Source organism: Ciconia boyciana, chromosome 1 (assembly GCF_034638445.1).
Source record: "Ciconia boyciana chromosome 1, ASM3463844v1, whole genome shotgun sequence".
Lineage (NCBI taxonomy): Eukaryota > Metazoa > Chordata > Aves > Ciconiiformes > Ciconiidae > Ciconia > Ciconia boyciana.
This window is the reverse complement of record NC_132934.1, coordinates 56047642-56065905: the sequence shown is the minus strand read 5'-3', so window position 1 is coordinate 56065905 and position 18264 is coordinate 56047642. Positions and strand designations below refer to the sequence as shown.

The window sequence follows — 18264 nt, the reverse complement described above, 5'->3', positions numbered from 1 at the left end:
ACTTCCAAGTGTGGAGACTGTACCTCTCTGGGCAACCTGCCCCCCAACCAGACTACCGTCACGGGAAAAAGGGTCTCCTCACAGCCAGCCTGGACTTGTTTCCCCTACATCTGTCGTGCACCACTGTGGTGATCCTGGCTTCTTGCTGGCCTCCTCGCAGGTACAGGCAGGCTGCTATGAGGTACCTCCGAAGCCATCTCCTCTCCAGGCTGAATGAGCCCAGCTCCCTCAGCCTCTCCTTACAGGGCACATGCTCCAGCCCTCTGATCTTCTTGATGTCATGTCACCACCCTGACCTCACTCCAATTTATTACACTTTTGTTGCACCAGGGAGCCCCAAACTGGATGAAATACTCTAACTGGGGTCTAAGAAGTGGCGAGTACAGGGAGGTAATCACTCCCCTCGTCTGCTGGCAGTGCTCCTGTTAGTGCAGCCAGGATGCTGCTGGCCTTTGCTGCCAGACAGGATTCAGCTTTGCTGCCAAGACCCCTGGTCCTTGCCCAGGTTACAGTGCTCGGACAGGGCTGCTTCAGGAGCTGGAGATACCGAAAACCTTGAGCGACAGGGCGTGTGTTTGAGCAGGGGATGCACAGGGCTATCCTCTCAGGGTGGGTCAAACCCCAGCCCCTGCATGTGATGCTGCCTGGGGTAACGCAGGGCACCTCAGCCCTCACCCAGGGTACCACAGCCTGACTCAGGCATCCAAGGGCTCCAATTCACCACCTCTAATGGACCCAGCCACGATGACAGATGCAATTACCTGCTTAGCTTTTTGCCCTGTCCCTGCATGAGATTACAGCTCCAGCAGCAAGCAACACCAGACCCAGGTGTCAGACAGCACCGTGTGCATGTACCCTGTGAAAGTCCACAATCCCAGCTCGCGCTTTTGCACTGGGCAGAGAGCTGCCGCAGCTGCAGGGCTACCCAGCTGCCCCTGGCCTCCCTGAGACCAAGAGGAGCAGGCAGCAGGGAGACGATGGCCACTTCTCCGGCACTTATTTAACTACCTTGGTTCATAGGCCAGTGCCCTGAGATAGGAAGCCAGGCACCTTGCTGTCAGCAGAGCGACAGAGCCCTCCAGAGAATAATTCAGTGTCCAAGTTAGGCTCCTGTGATGAATCACACCCTGTATCTCTCTCTCTGTGCTGACCGCACGCTTTGGTTCCTCAGATAAGATACCTGAAGCCAAAAGAGCAAATTCAGAGTAATGTTTGCTCTCTCCACGTTCGGCTTTTTTCCCCTGTACAGGTCTGAAGGGGAACGTCACCGTGAGCTCAGCAGGCTACCCGCCTGGCTGTGGATCCTTGGCAGCGTGCAAAATGTTTTGGCTCAAATTTTACAGTATCTGAATTTCTCCTTTTACATAGCTGTTTTCAGTCACTTATTTCAAAGGCATCATACCTGCCTGCACCCCTGAAACGAACCATAACCCTATTTCAGCCGACTCTGTTTCTCTCATTTGTACTCATCCTCACCAGTTTGAGTTCACTGATGCTGTGCCCTGTTCTAGGATCTTGACTTACTCACGTTTCTTTCAAACACTCAGTACAAATTTTAAGGTACTAAAAATACTTCTGAAAATCTCACCCCTACATTTTTAGGAAGTATCTTATGTTTAGAAAATTCTTTACTAGATTACACTATGAATTAAGTTTATTGTTCCCAGCTAGGACCATTCATTTATGTCCTGCTTTTGGTCTTTGTAAGAAATTCACTTGTTCAGTTTCAGTTTGATTGCCATGTTTTGGCACTAAATTAACCAGGTTTCCAACACCACCAGGGAATGAAAACATCACCATGTATTCACTGACTTTTAAAAACAAGTATAAAAACGTGTATTAAAATTTTTAAAAGTCTTTATAAAAATTCTTTGCCTTTTTTGAGGCAAAACCAAAATGTCCTTTTACGCTCTGTAGGTGGCAGCAGCGTACTATCAGATGAGCCAAAGAAAGCGCACTGGATCCCATCTGTTCACACCCTCCCAGGGCAGACCCGACGCTCCAGACCAGGGTTACCTCCGCAGGGGTACCATGCTCTTCGTATAACGTAACTCATCTGCGCTCCCAAAAATCTGTTCAAATAAAGCAACGCAAAAGCCAGTGAAGATGCACGTATCATGGCTGCATGGTACGTGGCTGCAATGTTTTCCCTCTAGTGCAAACGTTGGCCTCCGAAGTGGCAGGCATCGCATTCGTGCTGCAAGGAGTGACACGTGCTCTCGCGCCACTGCGGCAACGTGTGTATCCGGTCGGCACAGGGGTCGTGCCCACCGATGCCCAAGCTGCACTGCTGTGGGACTGGACTCAGCTGTACCACTTCACGAGGGCAGATTTGTAGCAGAAATGAGCTTAGGCACTTTGGGATAGAGGAAAACACAGGGCTGACCTGGGAGGACAGGCTCACAGAACTCACCTTCTTCTCAAGCTTGTAAGTTATAAACAGAGCAAAGAGCAGGACTTGGGGGGGGGGGGGGAATACCTGCTCTTCAGGTTGGCTTTATCCCAGGCATCTCTGGGGAAGGCCACACACGCTGTGCATGTATGAGGACACAGCTGTCACAGCCACCAGGTTCAAGCCCTGCTCCCCCTGCCCTCCCCTTCCGCTCCCAGCAGCCAGTCCAGCCCCACTGGTGTGGCACGCGTCCCACCAGCACAGCCACGTAGCAGACACCTCCCTTTGTCTCCCATGCGCGTGGCATCATCTCCCAGCCCAGGATGGAGAGGGGCTGGGGACGATGCTCCCCTCTGACCCTCCCCTTCTGCCTGGGGGTGAGACCACCTGCTCCCTTGGGCACATCCCCGAGGAGCCCCCCAGCCCTGCTCTGTCCCCCATCGCAGCACCAGCGGGCAGGCTCCGGCAGCACAGTTCTCGCAGCGTGGGCACTGCCCGGCGGCTCCGGCACAGGGGCTCGGAGAAGACCAGGGGGGTTCCCCCCATCTCATCAAAGTGCAAGGGGTTGTTTCGGGTCCCCGCCACCACCAGCTCCAGCAGCCGGACCACGCAGTCTGAAAACCAGTTCTTCAGGCGGAAATAGCCCTCCTGGAAAGAGATCCGAAGGCTGACAGGCCCTGTCGGCATCCGCACGCTCAGGCTGAACAAGCAGTTCCCCTGCGAGCTGTCCCGCACCAAGTAGGTGCCGACGGGCTCCCTCTGAAGCTTGGCGTGAGCCTCCCCCACGGACAAGGGGCCCCAGTAGAAGTCGCTGGCCTGGAGGATATTGAGGGATCGCTCCAGGACCTCCCACTCGCAGCTGCGAAACATTCGGAAACGATCGGGCAAGCTGGGGGGTGCAGGGCTGGGGAGAATGCTCCGATGCTGCCTTTGTGGACGAGAAACAGTGGAGTGAGTGTTGTGCAGATCATCTGGCCTCCCTCTGATCATCTCTCAAAGAGCCCATGGATCCTGGAAAGATGCTGCCTTTACCATGCTTCCTCCTTTGCATCCAGCCTGCAGGACAGAAGGAGAGTGAGGCAAAGCCAATACTTTCTTCTAACTGGGCAAGTGAAGACACTTCACAGGGAGAACACAGAAGCAAGAGTACCAAAGAGGGTACCAGGGAGTTACTGTATGTCCCTAACCCACAGTTGTAGGGACAACCAAGGAAATACATGCAGGAAGGGCTCCAGCTGGGTCCCCACCAGCGCAACGTAGCACCTTAGAGAGCTCTGCATCCACTGAGTTTCTGTGATTCAGAGCCAGGGGCTCCCCAGCACACCCTCTGGCAGGCTGGTTTGAACCTAGCAGATCTCAGTATTTCGAGATTTCCCTGTTGGATGTTTAGGGGCTTTTCATAGTGGCCTTGAGAATGGCAAAGGGAAATGACACCCCAAATCAGAAGGGAAAAATTTCCCAAAGCAGGAAAGTATCGTTCACTTTGTCATTCAGTGAAAGGTGGAAAGGTTTCCTCTTGCCTCTCCAACCCTTTCTCCAACAAAAAGGACAAACAACAGGACTTAGAAGAAGCAGAAGATGGGAATGAGCCCTTCCCACCAAACCCCATGAACCACTCCCTCATCCAGGACATGCCTGTTTCACTGTGTCAGGAGAAAGCAAGGGTCTTGGATCAAGACCCCTTCAAGAAACGTTACACCATCAACTTCAGGGCTGGGACTGCCACGAATGAGACCACTTAACGCCAATACCAGACACTGCTGACATCCCAGGAACGGTTTTGCTCAGGCCCTTCCAGCCCCTTAACTTCTTGTTTCTGCGGCCAGCAGACGATGCTGCCCTCTCCCAGTCACCATCCTCCATTCATGTGCTGCGTTCAGAGTGCCCCCCTTACTGCCACAACCCTGCTCATCTCCTGCACCTCATGTTATCACCAGGCTGTCTGTTTTCAGCAACGCAAATTCCTGAACCCAGTGTTGCCGTCAGCCATCCAAGTCATTTCAATTATATTAAAAAATACATATTCTGCATATGTGTGTGTGTATATATATATATATATGTACAAACATAAAAACCACAGCCCCAAGCCAGAGGCTCATTCTGTGTGAGAAGCTGAGCTGTTACATACCACTTCCCCAGGCCTGACAAGTCAGTAGCTCACCACCAAACCCTGCCCTCGGTCCCTTGACATACTCCATTAACCCAGTCACACTCGCTGACAGCGCAGCCATGCTCGGAGCAGAACAGACTGCTGACACACAGCCTGCAGCGGAGGCAGAGACACGCTCCTCCGTCTCCAGCAGTCCCCCCCACCGCAGGTTCACGGGAGCATCGGGGCTCTTAGCGGGCAGGCAGACCCCCAGGGACATGTGGGGACCTGCGGAGGGCTTGCTCTGGAGGGAGAGCTTTAGGTTAGGCTTAGCTCCTTGTGAGGTTCCCCTTATCTCGCACCCTTTGCTGGCTATTCAAAAGCCTCACGCTCCTTTCGGTGCTCGTACCAGCTGGATGGCAACACGGAGCCCACTCTGCGCCCAGGGAGAGGACATGGAGTGGCAGGGCCAAACGTCTTTCCTTGTACGAGCACAGTAGTTTTGAAAAGGAGGCATCTGCCCAGCGATGCCTTCCCTACATGTTTTCTCTCCTAACATCTCTCAATACTTAACAGTAATACCAATAATGTAGTTGTTAGGCAGGTCTCCATACATGGAGTCATAAACACCCTTTCCAAGAGCAGCTTGGAAAGCTTCTCCCGTTTCTAGTCCTCTGCTTTGCAGTCTACAAGCCGCTAACATCCCTGGTACTGCTCTGAATGCTGCTGATCCTGCCCTTCAGCTGCGTGTCACTGCGGGAGGGAAATTCCACGCTTAGAGAAAGGTGGGAGGGGTAGGAAGGAGTTAATCAAGTCGGGTTTTTTCTTTTCCATTTAAAAAAAAAAAAAGGGCAGCAGTCGAAAGCTGCTCGGATGGTTCAGCAAGTCAGAATAAATCCTAGGGGAAGCTGATTTAGTGAGCAGAACGCAAGTAAACACAGTCACCACGTGCAGCGACCAGGGCGATCTATCACCACTGAAAACCCAACACTAGGTGCCACGAGAAGTTGCAGCATCTCTGTCCCTTTCCTCCTCCTCTCTGCTGGGCAAGGAAGCTATAGAGCCCTCTGACATAAGCTATTATAGATAAAGGTCTTACTCCTGCCAGCTGCCTCCAGGGCTGCAGCTACAGCCTCGATAGCAACGAGCCTTGCTCCCACCAGCAGCTACTCTTCCCAAACAGCGACTTCTCTTGGGTCCAAATGGAAATTTTGACAATCTCATGGGTCTAGGTTGGAAAAATGAATTCAAGCAGGAAAACAGAAGCAGGCAGCTGTCTTTCATTTCCAGGCTAGTTTTAAAAATAACAAATAGATAATTTGTTTAAAGCTGCAGATGCTATTTGACAGAAAAAAAAGAACACTTGTTTGTCCCAGTTTTCAACCTTGAGTCATTCTCCCAAGTCCTTTAAGAAAAATCCACTGCTACTAGAAGTCTGACTGACTAAGAACTGAGACTGTGTCATCGTTTCGAATTCAAAATAAATGCAAAAATAGCACCCTCACAATTTGTTCACTCGGTTTGAAATCTACATATGGGTCAGAGCCTCAGATGGTGTGAATTTGTTTAGCTTCAGTGACCCATTTCCAACAGATGACTGCCTGGCCTGCAGCACAGTATTAGTTATATTAATATTAGCTCTAGAAGTGCTTCCTGATACTACCTTTAAGGTTCACTTTTAATGGGTGAACAGGTCCTACGTGTACATGGCCTCCCACGTCAAGGAGGATGAGCAGACTCTCAGGATTAGGAATAAGCCAGCCCAGGGGTGTAATGAAATACACATGCATAATTAGTTCTGCTTCTGATTTGCCACACCATGATTTGCTTTCCCACCTCCCCCCTCCAAAAAACCCCAAAGCCCAAATATGTTACTACCTCCCTACTGCAAGACAGTCAGAACAGCGCTTGCAGCCAAAGCAATATACCCTAAAAAGCCAGTGTCCCACTAATTAAAAGGCTGGATAAGTTTCCCCAGACCTTCTAATTTACTGCAAGTTCAAGAGCTTTTCAAAATAAGTGCTCTTGACACAGGGCATTCTGATTTCCTCCTCACTCACCACCCAGGCAAAGCAGCGTATTTCATATAAGGAGACAATTCTAGTAAACTAGGGGACTGTACGCAGCCTCTGGTGTCAGCCAAGCCAGCCCTGCACCCTGGGGCTTGACAAATCTGGCACGTTCAACAACAGCTTCAAGTCCTCAGTTACGATTTGTTCTTGCACTCTTCCTCTAGGACACTTGAAAGAGCTTACCTCTCTATATTTACCACCCATAGGGATGAGTTTCTGGACGTCAGGCCTGGAAGTGGTCCAAATTCAAGAGCTCCGATGCAGCACTTCCCAGTTTTTGCAAAGCTTTACTTAAGAGCAGATCCATCCTTTGAAAAGAAAGAGACGTTCATCAAACAGGTGACTAAGCCCACTGGTTCGCCGTAATGCGGATCTAAAATACAACAAATCTGGGGACAGGTGGTCTGTCTTAACCTCTTTGACCTGTATTACTGTAGAAGCATGTCTACAGCACTTCAGATAGCAACAGATGACAGATTATTGTTGTTGTTGTTATTATTATTATTATTATTGCTACTTCCAAAGCCATGAGCTGATTAGGTCCAGACAGCTCACAGATGGCCTAAGGACAAATGCAAAGACCATAAAGTTGCCATCATCTTCTGGAAGCAGGAACCATAAAACCCAAATGTTAAGAGATGATGGCAACAGGAATAAGCTTTAGGATTTGGAACAGCAAACTCAAACTTGTGCTCAATGCAACGCACATCATTTAGAGTATCTTATCTGAAACAGCGCAGATAGCCATTTGCTGCTAAGTTATCCGAATAGTGACCGGGTCCGTTCTGGCCCATGCTCTTCCGCCCTGCTTCCCCAGCTCTCGAGGCTTTTCTTTCTCACCTCATGGATGGAAAACTAAACCTGCTGACCTGGTGGAGCAGCAGAGCATCACTTGTGCAATCACGTTATCTGTCAGTGGATGCAGCAGCAAGCTGAAAAAATGAACCCAGCCTTCTGCACACCTTTCAGAGGCAGACCCTGTAAGGCTTCACTTATACCTATCCTCCATTACTTCACATCACGACTCTGCATCCCCCCCAGCAGAGCCCGGACTGGGCACACACCCCACAAGCCACATTGACTTGCAGCTAGCAGAACTGCAGGTCTATCCCACTACTACACTACCCGCTCCATTCACCTTTGACATCTCCCAGTTATCAATCCCACAGTTCCCAGAGCAGTTAGATGGAGGCTGGGATAATTTGGAAAAGCTCTCCCTGAGGTACCCTGCAAGGCCTTGCAGCAGCATCCCTATTCCAGGCAGCAGAGCCTGAGCAGACATCTCTTGCTTGCAAGTCTGCATCCCACAGAAATGCGCTGCCTACTGATTTGTGGCTGGAGAGGATGTTTCAAAGGAAAGCTTGAGCAAACGGCTGGAAGAGAAACCTCCCTGGTAAGAGCCAAGCACGCAGCGCTGTGTTTTAATGGTGGGCCAGGCTGGTTCCCACGGCTGCCACCGTCTGCCACACACCGACACCGGTTTAAACCACACTGTCACCGCCACGGTGCGTGGCTGCGCAGCCACACCAGTGCCCCTTGTCGTGAGCACCCTCCCATGGCCAAGGTGACTGGGGCTGATCCAGAAAGGGCTCGTGGAGGGGGAAGGGAAAGGCAGGAGACGCACAGGCAGATGCACGCCAAAGAGCGCAGAGGGAGCTGTGGTTAGGCGAGGAATGCGGTGCAGCTCAGCTCAGAGGACCAATGTTAATCACAGCCAATTTCTCCAGCACAAACCAGGCCTAGGAGACGTTGCAGGTCCCTTTATCTTTTATGCCACGGCTATAAATAGAGTTTGATGCGAGGCTGCCATTACATCTGACACGTGAAGGAATACGTGGAAAAAAGAAAAACACCCACACCACACATACACACCCCAAACCAAAACTGTTTCCCTATACAACCAGCATTCAACAAAGATGCAATATTTAATAAAACAAAATAAGCTGAGGCAGCACACACACTGTCACAGTTCCTGCTTCCACGCGGAAGAGATGCTGAGCAGGAGGATCCTGCATGCGGGCTCCGGGAACCAGCTGCTGGACACCTTTCAAGAGGACTGGCCTTATCGAACCCTTCCCAACATTTTGGGCTTGGAGAACATACTTCAAAACCCACAAATAACTTCCCACGGACCTGATATTTAGGTTTTGTACTTCTTATCATATTTTTCTATAACGTGTTTTCTGCGTTAACGTGACACCGATACAGGCTGAAAGGTTTTTACCCCAGGAAAACCCACAAGACAGTGTGATGTGCACCCAGTATTCTTCAAGGCAGGGAAGTCTGCAAGCGTGTTTAGTTTCTGTATAACTTGCTTCAAGAAAAAGGAAGGTGGCAGTTTACAGGGAAAGATAATTGCTTTTGCTGGACTAACCAAAAGAGCTGAAAGACAGACCCCGTTTTCAGGGTGCACTCCTCACACCTTGGAAATACTATGCACATTCAGAACAACTACTTCCAAACGAAACAGCCCATTCCTCGTAGAAATAGCCCAGTGTGAAACTGTAATCCTGCCATTTCAGGATAACAGAGAAGCCACATCGCTCCCCTGAGCTCAAAGGCTGCTGTGCAGTAGCCACAAGCAACTACAGCTTGTTCCACAAGTAAAACTACCAGAACTGCCAACTGACTTCTGGCAAAGACAGCTTCTATTGGAGGCTGATTTATTCCCCCCGCCCCATAACTGGGGAGAAGAGAATTTAAAAAAAGAAAAGTTAGAAAAAGGAAATCAGTAGGGGTTACTGCTAAGTTTCATAGCTGCAGCTGAGGCTATCCTGCCATGGCTTAAGGAAAAACAGTTGTTGCTTACCTCTGGCCAACACAACAGCATTTTTCGTAAGCGAGGGAAGCCTGGTCACGTTGCTCCTGACCCTTGCAGTTTCATAGTGAGCAGCCATCCCTACGAATGTTGGTGCAGCAGAGCTACATGACGCCTCAGCCCTGTGCTCGGCCAGGGAACACAGCCTCTGTGCGGCTGCCGTGCCGTGCCTTGCCGTGCCTTGCCTCCCTCCCCACCGCCTGCCGGCTGGGGAAGCAGCCCTCCACGAAGGCAGCCGGGGCTCTCCTCAGTTTGGGTGCAGAAATGAGGAGATGGGGAGAGGACACAATGAGAAGGAAGAAAGAGGCCAATACAACACCAGTCCGTCATGGTTCCCTATTGGAAACGCTGTCCCGTCGCCCCGCCGAGAGGAGGATCAGTGGGAAGGGGGTAGCGATGCCTGGGGCTACATCCTCACCCTCGGGGCAGAGCTCTGCATCCACCGGTCACAGCTCCTCAGCCTCACCAGCTCCCCCCATCCCCAGACCAGCAGCACAGGTATGTTTCCTCCATTCCAGCCTCTCTCAGCTAAACTGACTTTTTTCAGTTGTTCCAGCACCCTGTTTGAGGAAACGAGTAAATCCTGAGAAGCGAAGGCCATCAGCAGCCTGGCGATGGCCATGGCGTCTTATCAAAACCATCGCACTTAGCAGGAAAGGAATTCAAAGCAGCAGCTAACTCTAAGAAATGAGCAGTGTCTGCAGCTAAAATTGATTCAGTATCATGATCAGAACTAGGATTTGAGAGAAGACTCCCAGGAGCTTAACCAACGTGAGCCAGAGCACAGAGGAGAGATCCTGCCTTGGCTCTTAAGAAGGACCAGCTTCAGAAGATGTGAGGGGCCACTGAGCAGTACCAGCTACCCTGCCTTCAGAGGAAGGGGCGAGGGTCACAAAGCACAAGTGCACCACAGCACTAAGTTTTATAATGGGGGATTTCCAACACACAAAATACAGAAACTAGTCCTGAGAGTCAAAAGTGAAAAGGAAAAAAAATTAAGTCATGAGAGGTTATTTAGGAAATCTTAAAGTGACAAAGCATGCAGACCTCCCACCAACGACGGAGGAGAGACACTGGCTGGCTAACAGGACAGGCTCGGGGGACAACACAGGTCACATCGCAGGTATTAGCTCTAGGTACGACAGCTTGCAAGGGCCCCTGCCATGGATCAGAGGCACCAAACACACACACTACAAAACCACAGTCCCTGCCCAAATCTCTCTACAACCTCAATAATCCTTCAGAAGATGAAAAGGTAACCCTGTCAGCGCTGATATAAAGGAATATAAATTTCTGACGGTAGGGAGTAAATTTACATAAGGATGGCTGTCATGAAACTGGGAGAGTAGGTAGCCAAGATAAACAAAAGAAAAAAATCAGAAAACAAATGGCATTTTCAGTTTATCAAAACCAGAAAACATCTGGGGGAATCATTTAGTTCAGTGGGATACCAGCAAGTGGGGACAAGGACACTGCAGAAAAGCTACATAAGCAAGCAGATATTCTTTTTTTTTCTTGCACAGGATGCTGAGGAGATTCCCCAGTATTTAATGCTATTTAACCTGAAGAGGGGGGAAGGAGGTGCTCTGTAAGAGATGGGGAAAAATGACATTAAAGAGCAGAAAGTCAGTGGGACACAGTGGACTATACCCAGGGATTTTGAAGGAATTTGGAAATGGCTGGTGAAGATGCAAAGAGAGGTGCTCTCTCAATCAAATCAGCTGCTACTACCAACTGCCAGACGGCTGCAAGTGTTCTAAGGAACGTTTTTTTGACAGGCGCTGCTAAGGCAGGAGCAGCACGTGGCTACCTGCATGTGGGGGAGAGGCAATCCCTGGACAGGGCTCTCCATCATGAAGACGGTATCTGAAGCAGCAACAGCTGCCGGGACATGCCTTGCGCTTCCCTAAAGCCTCCATGCCAGAAGTGTGCCAAAAAGCGAGATGTGGTGCACGAGGTAAAGAGCCAGCAGCACCCCGGGACCAGTAAAGCAGATGGACAGAAGACAAGGAGCAGTCGCGCCCTGGGGTGATGAGAGGTGGAAAAGGGCTGTCCTGAGGAAACCAAGGCATTTCAGCCCCTGCACAGCCCATCACCTCTCTGCCACCCTCCCAGCCGCTGTGTCTTCCCCCCTGATCGACCCAGTCCACTTTGCAGAGCAGCCCTTGTACCCACCGACCCCGTGACAGGTCGTGGGTACAAGTAGCCCAAAGCCTCCCCCAGCTCAGGTGTGAAAGGCTCCCTTCCCCCTGCCCATGCAAACACACACGTTGACCCAGGCCCCTTTCTCGAAATGGTCTCCCCCTGTCTTCAAGCTGCCATTGCCCACGACACCTCAAACACCGGCGGTCTAACCTCACTCCCCAGCAGGCAGCTTCCAGCCTCATGTTACTTAAATCTAGGCAGCCAGCTGGAAAAGCGGTGAGCCCCCTCCATCACCTTCCCAGGGTGAACAGTGACAAAATCACTTCACTCTCTGCAGGCCAGAGAAGTCAGAGGTCACTCAAAATTCGGCAGGCGGGCAAGCACCAGGAGGCCAAGTGAGACTCTGTCCTTACAAATGCAACTGGACGCAGACTTGTAGGAAAACAAACTGGGTCTATATTTTGAAGAGCGATAAATTAAGTGGCACAGCTGGCGAACGAGCCGAGTAACTGTGCTGAGACTTCATTAAGGAAAGCTCTAACTCCGAATGCAAAAGCAGTCATTAAAAACCAAGAAAGCAAAAAACACGAGCGTGAGGTTGCAAAATGGATGGGTGGAAACCTAACAGTAATGTCACCACCTGAGATAATACATTCAGTTCCAGTCACCTTAAATAAAAACAGATAGAGCTGAAACAAAGGGGATGGGCCTAAAGATGGGTGATAAGAAGTCACATGTAAGTGTTCTGAGAGAGAGACTGGAGAAACTTCATGCTCAGTTTAGAGAGCAAATAGATACAAGGGGATGCAAGAGAAAGGTACAGTACAATCAGGCCGTTCTTTTTATGCTCTTTCATAGAGCTAGAAGAGAGGAAGTTCAAAGGTGACCGAGATTGAAAAGTAACTAATTTTAAAACTCATAAAAGGAAAAACTCCAATCACACAGACATTAAAATGCTGCTGCTGGGGAAAGTGAGAGAGTTGATCTGAGGATTCTCATTTCTCTTCTTTCTCAAATGTCTCTGCTTTGCCTCTGTAAAGTACCCACCATCCCAGGCTTTCGCAGACCTTATGCAGAGGGCTGGGTTTTTTTAGCATCACCTTTTTAAGCCACTTCTTAACCATTCAAACCTTACGTAAGACTAAAGGGAGCCCAGCACAAGGCATAAATGTCCTTTAGTCGTGCAAAACTGAAGAAGTAAACAAGGGTTTATAAAGTCACTACAAGGAATCAACTGTGGACCTGCTGCAGAGTAGTTAAAGTCACTCAAGCCCATTTTGTCCTAATTTTTTAAATGATTAAAAAGATCAGCACCTCTTGCTTTTATGTGCTGACTTGAATATTGGTGTGCATCCTACACAAACGGGCCATTTCAGTGATTAGTGCTAAAAGAGCTCTGAATCAGAAATGGCTGTGACAATGAAGTCAGAAAGAAATACTCCCTCTGTCTCAGCATCCCCTTGAGTGGGACTCTTGGTCACTGTGTCACTTAGCTGAGCCTCGGAGGATGAACATAACTTCTAGCAGGGGGGATTGGAGAATGTTTCTCCAGCTCCAGCTTCCCTCCCTCCACATCCCAAAATCTCTCGCCAGAAAACAAGGAAGAACTCAAATATGCATGAAGAATAACACGGATTAAGAATAACATTGCCGGTCTGTCAAAAACCATAATCAAACCATTCCTGCGGGCATCTGTGCGCATCACCACAAGCGTGCTGACCCAGGCAAACCCATGCCGAACCCCCCTCAGCTTTAGCAAGGCACCTTCAGCAAGCTGCGCAGAAGCCTAGCTACGCGGTTCAGACTGCAGGAACAGGAATGGAGATCTTTGACATTTTCCAACTGCTAATAATTACACTTATTTTCTTCCCTGACAGCCTTAGCCTAAGTTTCCAAATAAACTTTGCTACCGAGGAAGTACGAAAGTAGATCCAAACTGTTTCTGAACTGCAGAATCACAAAAAACCCCCTGTTGCACAAGTCATAATCTGAAGTCAAAATTTTTCTTCAGCATTTGCAGGGAATGAGGGGGAGGACAAAAACTCGCTGCTTAGACAAAGGCAACTGAATGCTGACAGCTTAACCCAATTTTGCCAGCCACAGCTCCCAAAGAGCCAATGTAAAGCTAAGGCAGCCTATTTACAAACTTAATATTGGCACGTTCAATTCTTTCCCTCGTCCTTTGCATGTGTTTGCGAACAAGCAGAGGCAAAGAAAGCGCATGGGGAGCAGGAAGGGAGAAGGCAGAGAGAATGTGCATTATCAAAATACCTTGAGAGCAGTTCTTGGAAATGTGCAGCCTGCAAGCCTGTATCAGACACTCATTTCCTGTGAAGTGCACACAGGCCTTTTCATTTCTCCACTAAAGAGGACGAAAATAAGGGGGCAGCTCTGAAGTCTCCAAAGACAACACAAAACCAGCATTTAGCGATTTTACTAAAACTGAATTAACATTTTTATACTATTAAATACCTATTGAACAGAAGCAGAGATTCCCAGAAGTTTAAAAAGTAGGACTTTCTACACCTCCCACTTCTAAATCTTAACTTGAAATCTTGCACTTAGTTGTGGGGGGGGAAATGAATTTTGCTCGAGTCATTTTGACCACTCACTAACACAAAGCCACCAAATCCTGCTACATCAACCACCACTGCACTTTTTTTTTTTAAGGGTCTGAGACTGATTTCAGCAAAATGGTGAGCTAATAAATACCTTACTGAGGCAGAAGGCTGCAGGATATGCACAAATGCAAACCAGAAGAGCAGGCAGTAGTGAAGTAGACTGACAGGATAGAAGGGGGTAAGTTGACATCATGCCTGCCTCCTGCCTCTACTTACATGTAACCAAGGATCTAATTAATGCAGCATTTAGTTGCATTACTTTAAATAAATATATGATGCCTCCTAATGACACACACACTTAATACCTTTACTCTGTAAAAAGAGATCATCACTGTATGACATACTCAGCTCTTGTACCATCCACATTTTCCTTTACAGAAAGAGATGCAGGTGCCCACCTCTCCCAGCTTGCAAGCTTTTGGCAAGCACCACTAGCCGAGGTCTGCAGCGGCCTGGAATAATGGCTCAGGAACATGCTACCTCCCCACAGCTTTTATTAATCTAACCACAGCGTCAACCCGACCCAAAATGATGTAATATTTAAGTATTGGCACTATCTGTTTATTGCTGACCAAACTAAGGTAGGAGAAACCAGGAGAGAGAAGCCTGGGGGTGGTAGGGGGAGATGGGGCTGTCAAGAAGCTGCAGGGAAAGACTTAGAGGAAAGAGCAAAACCCCAGCGGGGACAGAGAGAAGGAGGAGCAAGAGAAGAAACACGGCTCCAAAGGCACATTTTCTCCTTTGTTTCTCAGCAATGCAACCACAGCATTAGTGACAGCAACTAAGAATTTTCACCACCCAACTCCAGCTCTATCCTTGCGCAAACCAACAACCAACTTCACGGAAATCCCAGTTGGATTGAGGGTAAGTGGCACTGGCTACGTGCTTGAAGCTGTCATCTGGAAACTGAATTTGGTCTTCTTCGAGCAGGCACGGCAGGGACAGGGAACACACACCTGGAAGGATTTGCGGAAGCTCAGCCTTTCCCTGGTGCTCCTCTATGCCTGCTTTTTGGGACCCCAGCACAGTTTACCTGTGCCTTCCAATGCAATCTTAAACAAAAGCCCTGTGCTGCCTCTCAACCCCACTACATTTAAGCTATAAGCAAGGTTATTGAAGGGCATACGACATACTGAACGATAACAAGGAGCATGGCAATAACAAAGGCCCAGATCCCAGTCTAGCTCAGGAAAATATGGGAACCTGTGTGGGAGGCTGGCATCCCAGTAATCCCACAGGTTTGTGCCCAAGAGCCTTCCACTCCGGAGGGGACAAGAATCCATACTTCAACAACTATGTTTGAAATCACATACCCAGCAGAATCGCTCATGAACAGAGAAACAAAGCTTGGCTTCATCTGCAGCGACTGGCCACATCTCGTCGTAACTTGATTCAACCAAGACCAACATTATGTGATAATAGAGCCTCAGTCCCACAAACTTCTGTGCATGTGCATAATTTTTAAGCACATGACCACAGCCCCGCTCTGACTGAATGGGCTATTTGACGTTCACACAGCATCTGAACTGCAGTCACAATTGTTTGGAGAAAGAAGATATGCCTGCATACCGTCTTAAGGGCACAGTCAGTAGAGAATGAAACATCAGGAAACTGTATAATATAATGACAAATTTCTGATCCCACACCATTTTACAGAGTTGAGCATGATCAGCATGTGACTGGGTTTTTTATTTAAGTTCCCTGAGAGCTGCAAAGACTAGAACTAGCAAATGGCACTGTCTGGACCACATAGTCCTAAATAGCAGCTTGCTAACAATACTCTTTACCCTCAACTTTCCAGAACAACGGTCAAGCCACATCCCCCTCCTTCACCCATGCAGGGGAAGAAAAAAGCCAGGGACATTAATTTAACATTCTTGCGTTCCTCTCAGTTACCTCTGGGGTTCATCCAGATCCTGTTTCCAAGCTTCTACTGAGCAGGAAGGAACATGCCCTTCAACTAAATTTAAAAAAAAGAAAAAAAAAAGATCCTAAGAGCAGCACGAGCTGAGGTTTTAGGTGGTAACTATTCCAAAATTCTCAGTAAGAGCGTGTGTGTTTGTGGGAAAAAGTGAGTAGCAGATCCTACATGGCTGCGAGCACCATGACTCAGATTGCACAAAGAAGGAGGTTTTAGCGATAACCTTTGCCGACGAGGCTTTTCATGGGCACGCGGCACTGATCTTCTGAGAAAAGGCAGGTGTGATGCTGCATTCTGACTGTGCCGGCTCTGGAGGATGGTGAGTTCCTCTGCCTTTCAAGAGCAACCCCAACGGGCACGTATGCTCCTGGTTCACGGTTACCCCGTTTCCCTGTAACGCCTTCGATTTTGGCAGGCAGCTCGCGTTTCCAGCTAAGACTAAGCGTAACACCCTGCACACTGCTTCTCCAGTGGTTTATGTGAAGGGAAAGAAGTGGCTTGAAGACCGAGTTACCCGCTCCCTGGACCTGTGCGGCTGCTTCCCTACAGACCCATCTGAGACATTACATAATTTGCAGGTTTCACTTTAAAACAAGCATCTCCCTGCCCCGATGCTGTGGAGAACACCTTGACGGCAGGACAAGCCCCAAGCCCCACGGAGCCTCCCAGGATGCTCCCAGCACCCCACCGCCACCCCAGCACATCACATGGCTCCCTTCAGGGCCGGCAGTGAATTGCCAGCACCCCAAATCCTCCCTTGACCCCCCCCGGGAAAGGCACCCCAAGCCCCAGCACACTCCCTCCTCCCCAGCCAGCGAGAGCCCCGACGCCCCCCGGAGCCAAGCCAGCGGGGGGCTGCACCCCCCGGCTCCCGCCCTCGTAAGAAGCCAAGAGGGGGACGGAGGAGACAGACAGACAGACAACACCTCCCCCACACCCCCCAAAAAAGGCTCTTTTCAGTTAACGCCGCACAACTTACTCTCGGCACCTCCGGGGCCGCGGGCGGTGCTGCCGCCGGTGCGAGCGAGCGCTCAGTGCCGGGGCGACAGCGGCGCTGCCCGGCCCTGCCCCCGCCGCCGCCGCTCTCCCGCCCCGAAGCGAAACCGAGGCGGCCCCGCTCCCCGCCGCCCGCTGCCGCCGCGCTCCGCATTCCCCCCCGGCCCCTCAACTCACAAAGGGGCCGGTGCGCGGCTTACCGGAGGCGGCTCGGCTGCCCGCCGGGCCCTCCTCGGCCGCGGGGCGGGCGGGCGCCGCGGCGGCGGCTTCGGCTCCGGGGAGCGGAGCGGAGCGGCGCGGAGGGGAGGGGAGGGGAAAGGAGGGGAGGAAACCCCCCGAGTGTTTCTTTTCCGAGGAAGGAGCCACGGGGGAGGGGAAGGGGAGGGGTTTCTCCCTCCTCCACCACCCCGTCTTTCCACGGCGTGGCTCTTGCAAGGGGAAAAAAAAAAAAGAAGAAAAAAGTTTTTGGTTTTTTTTAAGAAAAGTTGGACGGATTGGGGGAGAGAGAGGGAAAGAGAAAAAAAAAGCGGCTGTGAAAGCCCCTCCGCTGCAGACTGGCACAGGAACCGCACCGGGAGGCACCGCAGCATCCACCGCCCCCCGGGACCCGCCGGAGCCACGCGCCGTCCCGGGGAGGTGGAGGGCCCCGACGGCGGCAGCGGGGGACCGGGGCTCTGCCCCTCCTCCCAGTTACGGTCTGCTGCCCTCCGACACTGGGCTGAGGCATCGGAGCTCGCAAGCACCGGAGAGGGGGTTGCTGTGCCCGGGCTGGGGCCGCAGAGCGATGAAACACCAGGGCGGGGGGCAATGCATAGGGCCGGGGCAGCAGAGCCAGCAAACGAGGGCCCTTCACACCAGCGGAAAATGGGGAGGCTGTCCCGGCCTTTACCTTCACCGCCGGAGTTCTCCCGGCTCCTCTCGGGCGCTGCAGGAGCCCCAGAAGGGCACCGGGCACCCTGGCAGCACAGAGCGTCTGGCAGGGTACGCCACACTTGAGGAGCATGCCTCAAAACGCACGCTGTTGCCTTGGTGGGTCAAATGAAAATACTGGAAATCACGAAAAAATGGGAAAATGCACAAAAATTTTATGATGTAAAATATAAATAGTGCACCACACGGTGCATACCGTAAGCAGAGTATTGCTCAAAGCGAATAGACATAATCGGATAAAAGGTAAACTTTGCAATTCAGTACAAACCCCACAGTTGTT

At 50.5% G+C, this 18264-nt stretch overlaps 1 protein-coding gene across 5 annotated transcripts; it reads right to left on the bottom strand.

The window, feature by feature from the left end:
- Positions 1-1665: 1665 nt before the first annotated feature.
- Positions 1666-17410, bottom strand: LOC140643165 (suppressor of cytokine signaling 1-like). Of its 5 annotated transcripts, none has more exons than XM_072844768.1 (4): positions 17038-17410; positions 16034-16097; positions 6737-6861; positions 1666-3448 (listed from the first exon to the last, which is right to left on the bottom strand). In XM_072844768.1, the coding sequence occupies exon 4, from the start codon at positions 3380-3382 to the stop codon at positions 2699-2701; it is 684 nt and encodes a 227-aa protein (XP_072700869.1). In that variant the 5' UTR covers positions 3383-3448; positions 6737-6861; positions 16034-16097; positions 17038-17410; the 3' UTR covers positions 1666-2698. The 5 variants fall into 5 exon arrangements, with proteins under 5 accessions (XP_072700869.1, XP_072701040.1, XP_072700787.1 ...); XM_072844939.1 differs by having other exon boundaries at positions 17255-17410; XM_072844686.1 differs by lacking the exon at positions 16034-16097.
- Between the last annotated feature and the right edge of the window lie 854 nt (positions 17411-18264).